This window comes from Ctenopharyngodon idella, chromosome 18 (assembly GCF_019924925.1).
Source record: "Ctenopharyngodon idella isolate HZGC_01 chromosome 18, HZGC01, whole genome shotgun sequence".
NCBI classification, from domain to species: Eukaryota; Metazoa; Chordata; class Actinopteri; order Cypriniformes; family Xenocyprididae; genus Ctenopharyngodon; species Ctenopharyngodon idella.
The window spans coordinates 3471624-3483922 of NC_067237.1; the positions used below are offsets into that span (position 1 = coordinate 3471624).

General features: G+C 37.6%; 1 protein-coding gene across 1 annotated transcript in view; it reads left to right on the plus strand.

Annotated features, from left to right (window-relative positions):
* Positions 1–3911: 3911 nt before the first annotated feature.
* The window catches only part of pid1 (phosphotyrosine interaction domain containing 1), a 32918-nt gene continuing 24530 nt past the window's right edge, over positions 3912–12299 (plus strand). Inside the window, exon 1 of the mRNA XM_051870465.1 lies at positions 3912–4175. Coding sequence (XP_051726425.1) covers positions 4146–4175 — 30 coding nt within the window. The 5' untranslated portion in view covers positions 3912–4145. The remainder of the gene's footprint in view (positions 4176–12299) is intronic.

Below are 12299 nucleotides of genomic sequence, written 5' to 3' on the forward strand. Positions count from 1 at the left end.
AAGACTAAGGTCCCCTTTGACCCCCTCAAGTGTTTATTTGACCTCTGTGTTTGCTCTTTTCTATGTGGATGTCTATTATAAACAGTTTCTGGTTCAGAACAGAGATCAATGCCTTTGTTCAGCTACATACAGTGCTGATAGAAAGTCATCATACCCTGGAAAATAAAATAAATATATAAATAAATTAATTAATTTGAACATTTTTGAGCTGTATGTACACATTATAACCCTCATCATCAAAGTGAAAATAACATTTTCTGAAGGACTATTAAAAATTAAGTAGTGAAATACCTGGTTTGGTAAAGTGATCAGCCCCTTAGGCCTAGTCCACACGTACATAGGTATTTTTATAAACAGAGTTTTTCCTCCTTTAAAAAAAATAAAATAAAATAAAATAAAATCTTGTCCACAAAAGCATGTTTTTTAAAAAAATCTCTGCCCATAGAAAACGCAAAAACACATCAAGAGCATGCCAAACTAACAGGTGGCGATATAACCCTAACCGTAAAGCCATGTTGGCCAATCAGAAGCCTGAAAAAAAGGCTATTAGCATGAATAATTTTGCTACCTCTGCCATTGCACAGACTCTCCTCATGTACACAAAGGAGATAGTGGCGCACAATCTGACGTCAAACAAAGGAGATAACAGCACGCACTCCGACGTCACAAGCCAAAATCTCCGGTTTCACTGGCTACACGACAACACCGCAACCAGAGTTTCTGAAAATCTTCACCCTGGCAGGAGTTTTCAAAAATGTTCAGTTTCAGTGACCTAATACTGCGTTTGCGTGTGGACGAACGGCCACTCCACATAGAAAAAGCTGCAGTTTTCAAAAAAACCCATGTTCGCGTGGACAGGGCCTTAAAGTACACCATTATAAACTTGCTCAGGTGCAACCAATCAACTTCCAGGTCAAACACCAGGCTAACTGCACCATGGGGTAAAATGCCCCCATTCTGACAAAGCAATTTTCTTTATACATTTACAGCAAAATCAGAGTACAAGCAATTTTAGCTTAAAATTAAAAATACAAGCCAAAATAACAGTAGATAAATATGAATATTTATTAATGAACCATGCTGAAAATCAGCCTATTTGAAAAATATTGTTAGCTGATGCTAACTGGCTAGTTAACTAGCTAGCTGATGCTAACTGAAGGTAATTTTTAAATTTAAAGTCCAAATATTTTTTATTAAACCACCTAGTTAGATTACATTTGATGGAAGGATGTGATGTTCAGAGCATGGTAACATACAGTAATTATGATAGTGGGAAGTGATGCCCCCCTTTACCCCACAGACTAGGTTTGAATAAACAATTGTCTTTCTAAAAATATATAATTATATTTTCCCTAAATAACATGTATTCCCTAACTACAGGCCTTACAATTCTCATATCATATGTAACTGTGATGTTCTGCAAAACAACAAGCTTTAAAACACTTTTTCTTACTGCTGAAAATTAGATCATTTACCATGAAATCCGTTTTCTCTGTGGTACATCGCCAGTGTAAGCTTCACAGTGAATACTTCTACATCACTCTTGTCAACTTAGTCCGTAGCAACAACAAAAATGTATCTTGAGTTTATCTAGTGGTTATTTTGGGAAAAACAGTACGGGGGCATTTTACCCCAGGGGCACATTTTCCCCACTCTCCCCTACTGTTCAGAGCATCATTAAGAAGTGGAAAGTGTATGGCACCACCAACACATTGCTTGGATGACCGAGCCAGGAGGATATTGATCAGAGAAGCTTCCAGGAGGCCAAAGACAACTTTGAAGGACTACCATGGCTTTATGCTGGGACTGGTCGGACTGTGCATGTGACATCTATTTCACAAGCTTTACACAAAGCTGGCCTGTATAACAGGGTGGCAAGAAAGAAGCTTTAGTGCCACACTGTCTTGTAAAAACACACCTGGAAGATGCCATCTGGCAAAAGGTGTTATGGTCTGATGAGACCAAAATTGACCTTTTTGGACTGAACTCCAAGCGCTGTTTTGGTGAAAAGCAAACACAGCACACCACCCAGAACACACCATACCTACTGTGAAGCATGGTGGCGTCAGCATTATGTTGTAGGGGTGTTACTCTTCAGCAGGGATTGGGCGATTGGTCAGGATTGAATGGGAAAATGGATGCTGCCAAGTACATCCAAATTCTTGAGGAAAACATGTGTCCCTCTGCTGGAAAGCTGATGATGGGCAGGTCATTCACCTTCCAACATGGCAAAAGAACAATGCAATGGCTTAAGGATGAAGGTGAATGCTTATGAAGTTATGGTATTAACAGAAAAATACACACAATAAGTGTAAGAAAAAAAAAAGTTTTACCACTCAAATATGAAAATTGCTTTTAAAAAAAAAAAAATAAAAAAAAACTTTAAAAAATGTATCTCATTTGTCATTTTTGACTGTGGAATAAATTATGGATGGGTAAAAATATGTGTGTGAATGAGGGATTTGAACAGCTGCATCTATAGCTATAGTATAATCTCCAAGACCAAAATCTGCACCCTGAATGTGTGGGCTGCTATGGGTGTAAAGCAGATATGGTGGTTTACCTGCTTTGTAAATCCTGGAAAATCCCAATTTAACACACCGTTTATAGACAAGTAGGGTCAATCCCTGACCTGTGACATCATGAGGGTTTCAGAAGGTCTGCTTTCACCACACCGCTTCTCTTTGAGTCACTGAATCACACCCCTTCATTCAGTTGGACATCTACTTTGAAAGCTTATACCTGGTTATAAATTTCAGTCTTACCAAATCATAATTAAACTTTTCATATAGGAGAGACTGGGGCTAGATGTCGTAAGGTCATAAATGCCTGATTTCTCTCTATATATATATTTGCATCTTTCCCTAACAAAAATTTAAATATAATTTTGCTATAGCTGTTGAAAAAACAAGTAAACACTGTGATCCATGAAGACAAGGATTTTTTTATTTTTTGGTCATTCTTCATAAATGTCAGTTTGAGGCAAATTTGTTTTATATGTTGAAATGTTACAACATTAGTACAATATTTTGGCCTTTTTCATTGTTGTTGTTTCATGAATTGAATTTTATAATTGTTTGAATCTTCAAGTTTTGTTGAAAACAAATCAGAAAATTTTAAAAACCAACATAATAGAACAGTAACCATTAAAAAGACACTCCATTTTCTCATCTTGCTAAAAAATGCTTAAAATAACACTTTATTTCAACATTTACTCTCTCAGTTCAGCCCCTTTGCAAAGCATGATGGGAAGTAAAAGTCCTGTTTGAGATACTTGATTGAAACATGTTATTTCAATATGAAAATATCAAGTTAAGTCAAAGAGTAATCATTTCAAGTCAATTTAACATGAATCAATCACATTTAACAAAGCAATTTTGAATTTGTGGTCAGCGACTAATGCAGGCAATATCCATTTATATTCCACACAGTATCAAAATATGCGGGCATACTTTAATGAAATGCTAGGAACAACTTTTGTGGACTGAAAGAAATGCAGTTAAACTCGGCATTAAACAAAAATTGAGAAAGCCTTTTGTTTTCTATTGTGACGTATATCCGAGAGAAACTGCTTCTTGCATAAGAAAAATGATAGGCGGGACTTGATTGGACCGTTGTGGTTTGCTAATGCTGTGATTTCACATGAGTGACAGGTTGTCCCGCCCTCGCGCCGGTAAACACGTCATCAGAGAAGAGAGATGTCGGGAGGGGAAGTTATTTTGAATAAACATTACGAGGAACATGAATTTAAAAGAATAATAACAATGATGTACATAGATAATCTTTTATATAAGTACTGCAATATTCCATTAAAAAAAGAAAAAAAGAATTGTCAAGTGTGATTTCATGGTGACTTTACCGCCCTCTGCCGTTCACAGTCTGAAAACAACAGCAGTCGAGAGAGGGGGCGGAGGACACACAGAGGGACAGAGAAAAAGGGGGAGAGAAAGAAAGAAAAGAGCCCGTGCGTGTTTTCGCAGGCGGAGTTTCGTTCTTGCGCACCGTTGGAATTCACTGTATCTGTATTTTTTTCCTCGGGATTTGTGGAGGAGACAGAAGGAGCGAGAAAGCGCCGCCAGCGAGCAGATGTTATAGCTGGGCTATCCTTGTTTCCAGCCTGACAATCGAGCGTATCATCTACTAAAATGTGGCAGCCTGCGTCGGAGCGATTGCAGGTAAGAGTGGACGTCTAATTACTGTAAGAAACGCTTTTGTTATCTGTCGTTCATTTTGGAGCCACGGCGTGCAGGCCAACCAGTGGGCACAAGCTTCTCAACCAGCAAACCTCATTTAGCCTCCATTTATCTGATAAAATGCTACACTGGCGCTGTGTGGCTCTTCAACTTTTCCTTACGTCTGAAGCTCAGAGGGTCTGGACTGCAGCTGAGAGCCTGGTCGCAAAATAGAGCTGAAGTTTTACATTTCTTTCTGAACCATATCATGCCGTTCCAGACCCAAGGCCATTTCATACCATTGATGAGTCTGTTTGCAGTCTCTGAAATGACATTGTTGTGCTGGAACTTGCTGTTCTTCTGAGATTCCTCAGGATGCGTTCACACAGGACGCGTTCTTCAGCTCGTTTTTAAGCACCGGGGGCCCCGCGATCATGGAAGACCAGGGGCCAGTTGCATAAACACAGCCACTATGTTAATAACGCATTAAGAACTAGAGTGACCAACTAGCAGTTAGCCGAGGGGTAATCTGTCTTACTTTTGGGATTCAGATTAGACCAATCTCTCTTTTTGTGTAAAAGTTCTGACCAGTCAAAGAAAAAAATAATTGATGACTTGCTTGCAGTACTGATAGAAATAGTTTATGCCACTGGAAATATCAAGAAGTTTTAAAATTGTGATTTCCAGGCCTGGAGAAGTCATAGAAATTATTAAAATGTGTAAAAGTCATGGAAAGTCCAGACGATTACAAATTCCCTGCTGAAAAGCCAAAGCTGGTTTGTTGGTTTTAGCTGGTTTAAGCTGGTCTCCAAGTCTGGGTGTTTCAAGCTGGTGTTCTGCTGGTCTTACAGCCTAAAGTGGCTATAACCTTTATAAAACCAGCAAATCAGCTTAAAGGGTTATTTCACTTGAAAATGAAAATTTTGTCATTAATTACCCACCCTCTTGTCGTTCCAAACCCATAAGACTTTCTTTCATCTTTGGAACACAAATGAAGATCTTTTTGATGAAATCTGAGAGCTTTCTGTCCCTCCATAGACAGCTATGTAAAGATCTCATCAAGAGATCGTAAAAATAATCCATATGAATTGAGCAGTTTAGTCCAAATTTTGTGAAGAGACTCGATCGATTTATATGATGAACAGATTTAATTTAGGCTTTTATTTACTTATAAACATTGATTAAACAAAAGCTGAACCGAACCTGCTTGATGCGCGAGAACAAACCTCATGCGAAAGCTCAAACGTGCTGCGTAACACGAGAACGAACCTCATTGGTTTCCACACGCATCAAGCAAACATGCTTGAGCTTCCGTTTACCACAACTGATGTGAGTTGATGAATGTTTATATGTGAATAAAAGCCTAAATTCAATCTGTTCATCATATAAAGCGATCAAGTCTTTTCAGAAAATTAGGACTAAACCGCTCAATTCATGTGGATTAGTTTTACGATTTAGTTTAACTTTTTGAAGCGTCAAAGTGGTAGTTATGTAGCTGTCTATGGAGGGACAGAAAGCTCTTAGATTTCATCAAAAATATCTTCATTTGTGTTCCAAAGATGAACGAAAGTTTCACAGGTTTGGAACGACATGAGGGTGAGTAATTAATGACAGCATTTTCATTTTTGGGTGAACTAACCCTTTAAGGCCCGTTCACACCAAGAACGATAAAGTCACTGTGATTTTTGCCATGTAAGACATATCCTGGGTCAACATATTTTGTTGATCCTGGAACGACATTCCTGTCCGAAATGTAGTCCTAACCCTATCTCTACCCCTAAACTTAAAGGGTTAGTTCATACAAAAATGAAAGTTCTGTCGTCATTTACTCCCCCTCATGTCATTCCAAACCCGCAAGACTTTCGTTCATCTTCGGAACACAAATAGAAGATATTTTTGATGAAATCTGAGAACTTTCTGTCCCTCCATTGATAGTCTACTCAACTACCACTTTGACGCTTAAAAAGTTCATAAAGAGATCGTAAAACTAATCCATATGAATCGGGCATTTAGGCTTTTGTTCACATATAAACATTGATTAGCACACATAAACAGAAGCTTAACCATACTTGCTATCATGCGCGAGAACAAACCTCATTGATTCTTGCTGAAGCTCAAATGTGCTGTGTAACACACAAGAATGAACCTCATTGGTTCTCGCACGTCAAGCAAACATGCTTGAGTTTCCGTTTACCATAACTTGTATGTGCGTTGATGTATGTTTATATGTGAATAAAAGCTTAAATGAAATCTGTTCATCATGGTAGCTGGTTTCTAGCTGGTCCACGCTGGTCATTAACTGGTCATTAGAAGCAATAAACTAGCTACCAGCTGGCCTTACCAGCTTAAAGTGTTCAAGATGGTCTTTGAAGCATGGGAGCTGGTCAGCCAGCTAATGACCAGCTTGAACTAGCTAATAACCATGGACCTGCGAGAAACCTACCATTTTCCAGAACACAGCTACCGGCTTAAACTGAATTTTCTTGCATGGTCTAATCTTTATCCACTATCTAAAACAACTTTAAAGTCCATGGGAAAAGTCATGGAAACTGGTATAAAAGGTATGGGAATCCTGAACTATGCAGGCATGACATGGACTTTGGTTATATCGCTCAACAGCATACGCACTATGGTTTTTAGTCGGCGTGTCAAGTAAACTAGTTCAAGATGCCTGCGTTCAGTACTGTTCCATCTAGCTGTTTCTGAATGGCACCTCAAACCGGTTTTGTACATGCAGCACATCTGTTGACAAGCTGTGCGTCTTGGTTTTTCTGCAGTGTAAATGTAGAGGTGAGTGACACTGGCGTCCAGTTCTTGTGCATAATACTTAGCCACATTCTTCAAGCATTCGGATTCATCCATGTAGAAGTCCAGCAGTTACCTGTAAATCTCCTTTAAATAAAAAAAGAAAAGTTCACGTCAAGTATTTTTATCTCCTGGGGTGCTGGGCTTCACGTCTCCACTGTTTGTAATATTATCCAGATGTGGAGCAGGACAGACTATGCCAGATGAACTTGCACAATCTTTCCTCACAGAGTTTGGCATGGCGACACTGATTAAATAGCGTAGTAAACTCTTTTGAAAGCTGCTTCAACTGATTTGATCTGCAAAAGTTGCTGTTATGCGTGGCAAAATGCTTGTATTGAACCACTATAAACAATTTTAAACCATGTAACGACAGCAAGATTTTATTAATCTACCACAGCTCTGTGCAAAGTGGGTTCAAGATTAAAAGTTTTTCTTCCTCAACCAATCAAGTAGATTATAACTGTATTTAATAAGCTTAAGTTTGTTAGTCAGAATGGTTGTTAGTTATAAACAATATAAGTCATTGTGGTATTTCACTGACTTTTCACATGATTTAAACAGGCCTGTTACTTATTAGACCAAGATCCATGACCTAAATCCATTCAAGTCCATGTTTTGAGTTAATCACCGTTAAAACTTCAAACATAGTGAGTATTTCAGGAATACGCTCACTGCTGTCAGTGGACAACATTATCGTCATAAATAAATCTCAGTGTTGAAAGCATGCAAGGGGCCATTTCTAATGCTTTCTTACTGTACAGTTGAAAGGGTCACACTATGTGCATGTACTTAAAATGAAAGGGGTCATGACATGGATTTTTTATTATTATTTAAATATGTTCCTTGAGGTCACCTTATAATGTTAATAAAGTTTTTTTTTTTTTTTTGCACAAAACACAAAACAACTGGAAAAACAATTATATTCTGACCCTCTGTCTGAAGTGATCTGTTTTTAAGGGCCTTCTCCTTTAAGGCTTGTCATTAAACGAACACTGTTATGATTGGCTAACGTCATTGCATAGGAAACCGTATCAACACCCACTCGCTTTTGCACGCGAGTAAGTGTTTTGAACTTTATCCATATAAAACCGTCATTTACAGACAAAGCGCTATGAAATCATTTACGTATGGTTTGTAATGCAGCTGCTGTCAGATCCAGTACAGTTAGCTGCTTCATCTTTCAACAAAAGTTTCCTTGTGAACTCTCCATTACGCTGTGAAGACTCCTTTACTCTTCCATTTATCCTGTTGTCGGCACAAGTTAGTTGTCACAACGAGTGAGAACCAACAACCAACAAGCTACACTGAGTTAGAGGAACTTTATAATTTGTAGCATAAACACAAATTTTGAAGTTGATTACTCAAAAAAATTAAGTCACTACAACTACCAGAGTTGTAGCCCTGGAACCAATTAATCTTATTTCAGTTCAAATCAACAGCTATCATAGTACATGCTAACATAACTTTAACATGTATATTTAATGAACAAGTAAGATATTACTTGACACTGGCATTAGCGCAGTCATTGCTTATAGAGTCAATAGTGTTTACCTTCATGTATCTACTCTTCAGCACAATGATAACCACAAAAACATTACAGAAACTCTTTTAAATGTCAAACATAACAGCATTAAACACTAACAGGTCTTTCCCTTTACTAAAAACAAATAGATTAACATTTAATTTCAACATTTATTCTCCTTATCCAGTCCTAATGCAAAGCATGCTAGGAACTAGAAATCCACTGCCTAATTTCCAAAGTTATCAAGACAATTTCATTAAGTTACTACAACCTAATGTTTTAAAAAAGCCAATGGAGAAATTTGAGTTTAAATTACAGATGATATTAAGTTGATGTAATAATCAACATTATTATGTCAACAGAACTCTACGCGTTTATTTAAGTTGTGGTAACAGGTCCCCTGAATTACTTTTTAGAGTGTAAATCTCCAACCTCTGGGGAATCACCCGTTTTAAAAAACGCAGAACAGAGGAGAGTCTGCTGGCAAAACGAGAATGCAACAGAGCTCGTAATTAAACGACCATCTAAACTGGTTATATATCTAATATATCACTAATGAAGGCAAACATTTATAGAACTAATGGCAATTTATAAATTAGTTACTACCATGGTCAATTTGGCCTTTTTAAAAAAAAAAAAAAAAAAAAAAAAAAAAACGCAACGTTTGACCATATCAGACTGACATTCGTCATAACAACTTTCTAATGCAATTCATTTAAAAATATCAGTGTTTCCAATTAGTCGAAACAACAGCATAAAAAAATTACGTGCTCTGATGACAAAATTTTTGGATTAGTTCACAAGTGCCGCGAAACTCATTGATCCGCACAGTCACGAAGAGCCGAAGCGCAACCAAAACAATGTTCTTCTGCAAAATGCGTGCAGTTTTGTTTTGTAACCGCTAGAGGGCCAAAAGTTTCATAGTGTACATTTAAAGACAGCTAATAGTTGTGGATCTGGGGTGAACTCTTTTATAATCTCATAAAAAAACTGGCTTTAGTAGGATTCAGTGTATTCCATGGGATGTCTTAAGAGAGCATTACATTATGGAGATCTGAATCTGATGGGATTATACCATCAAACACTGTAATCAGATCTCATGATGTAACAATAGGATCTCATAATAGCCAAAGCATATCCAGCGATATCTTGGCCATGAAGAATATATTAGCATTAAGAGTTTTGTCGTCTTACAGCACCCCACCCAGTGTAAACCCCACTCTTTTGGATCTCAACAAGAACCAGCCTCAAGATCCATTTGTTTTTTAGTAGACCCTTGTGGTTCAGTGACTTTGTGCAGACCAGCTCATACTGCTGTTTTCACACTTTGTTCATTTTGAAGTAAGACAGAGCATGTTCTCACTTGGATCTGAGAAATAATGTAGTGTGGTTTAGTATTCTGATAACTGTGAAACATGTTTATTAAAGGGATATTCCAGGTTTAATAAAAGTTAAGCTCAACTGATTTATGTATTTGTGTTGTAATGTTGATTATTACATAAAATAATTTGGACTTTTTTTGTATTTTTCTTTACAATAAAGCACTTACAATAGTAAATGGTGGACTTTAAAGCAGAAATGTGAAACTTATAGCTTTATGAATGCACTTCCATGCATGATTATGCACATACACAGTACTTCTCTTAACATTTGTGTATTATTTGTGCTGTAAAGTTAATTGGCTATAACATGAAATGGTTTGTAAGTAATTTTTTTTTTTTTTTTTTGTCCACGTTAAACTCACGTTATATTGTTTATGTTTTGTGGCTGTATAATGTTTGCTGATTGGCCTCATCCACTTCCATTGTAAGTACATCACTCTATTCTCACCTTTTGCTTTTTTTGAAAGAAAAGGAGCAAAGAGTCAATTCATTTTTGTGGTAAATTTTGAATCTGGAATATTCTGGGTTCAATACAAGTTAAACTCAATCAACTTGGGGGCTTCCAGTCAAACTGGACATTTTCTCTCTCTGCTCTGCTGTGTATTTATGTGTGTGTGTGTGTGTGTGTGAGTGAAAAAGAGGTTTTAAGACAAACACACACTTCAGATCACTCCTACATTGCTGTCTAAAATAATACAGAACGTTCTGACTGGTGTAATCTCAGTGTTGCACAAACACACATTCTCAGCACCACAGATCAGGGAATAGGCGGCGATTTATGTTTCTGCCAGTGGGTGCCCACCCTACAACCACAAAAAAAAAAAAAAAAAAAAAATAATGGCTCATTACGCAATACTAAATTGTTCTTGGTGTTAGTTTTTCAAGAGTACAGTCTTTGCTCTTGATGAAGAATTCAAGTTATTTGTGTCTCGCGAAGAGAAACGCACAGACTGCAAATACTTTACCAATTCAAGTCGCCCGACGTCAACATACAGAAAAAATGTGTAACGTACGCCTTGCAGATGCAAACTGGATAAATGTGTTTTTTGTGTTTTTCTTATAACAGAGTTAACATTGGCCGGCCTCGTATCACATTGTTTATTTATTACTTGGAGCCGTTAAAACCAGAGATTCACATCCACATTCAGTCCATTCAGCATGCTTCTGTTTTTCAAATAAAACCAAATAATTCACACAAGATGAAATCAGCAGATGCACAAGTATATTGGATGAAGCTCTTGTATATTAAGTAGGCTATAGATGTTCATTCTAACTGTATAGAGATTTTCACGAAGTGAATTAACAAATATCCTGCTCATTTTTTTTCCAACTTTGAAGCATACTGACATATAAATCTCCATGTGATCACAATATGAGCTACTGCCCAAACATTTGTACAGTCTGCATGGACACAATGTGAGATCCACCAATCAGAGAGGTTCAAGAATCTCAGTTGAATTTTTTGATTGGTAAAAGTTAATGGTGAAGATCTTGTATTTTTCCATGGGTGCTCGGCCATTCTTGGTGGCCATTCTCGGATCGGCGCTTATGGATCAGGGCATTGTTTCTCCGCAGCGGAGGGTTTCACTGTGATTTGAGAATAGTACTTTCCCAACTGTGATCCCAAAAGATGACCCAGGCATGGTAGAGTTATACCAATGCCACCCTAGTGCTGGGCAATGGCCTGATGTTGATATTAACAAAGGGATTTCATTGATTTTTCAGACAATGCAAATAAATAAGATCCAATTCTCAAGCCCTCGGCACACACAAACACTCGTCTACACCGATTCCTTCCCAACGCACTTTTCTCAGAATGCAGTGAAGCACTCTCAGTGTCCGCTGCATGGTAACCATGACTACCAGCAGGCTCTCTCTTTGTGGCGTTTCCATGGTAACGGGCATCGCTGTGTTGATGGCGATGCTCAGTCTCATTCTCTTCACTCCCTTTCTGTGATCTGGAACCGTTCTGGTGTATTCTGTGTTTATGGTCCTGAAACTCAAATTGGGCTCCAGATCTGTCCTTTATAATCCGGATGATCATTTTGCAGTCATAACAACTGCAAGATGACCCCACTTCTACAAAAAAAAAAAAAAAATACAAATTTACTCGCCCTCATGTCGCTCCAAACCCACATGAATTAATTTTGTCTGCAGAACACAAAAAGAGAAAATTTAAAGGCTGTTTTTCATGCAACTCAAGTTTCAAGCTTTAAAAGGTTGCAGAAGCACCATTTAAGTGATTGGTTTGACTTGTGCTATATTCAGAGTTTTTAAAATCATATTAGTTTGAATGAGCAACAGACTTAAAGGGATAGTTGACCCAAAAATGAAAATACTGTCATCATTTACTTAAACTTAAGTTGTTCCAAACCTGTATGAATTTCTTTCTTCTGATGAACACAAAAGAAGATC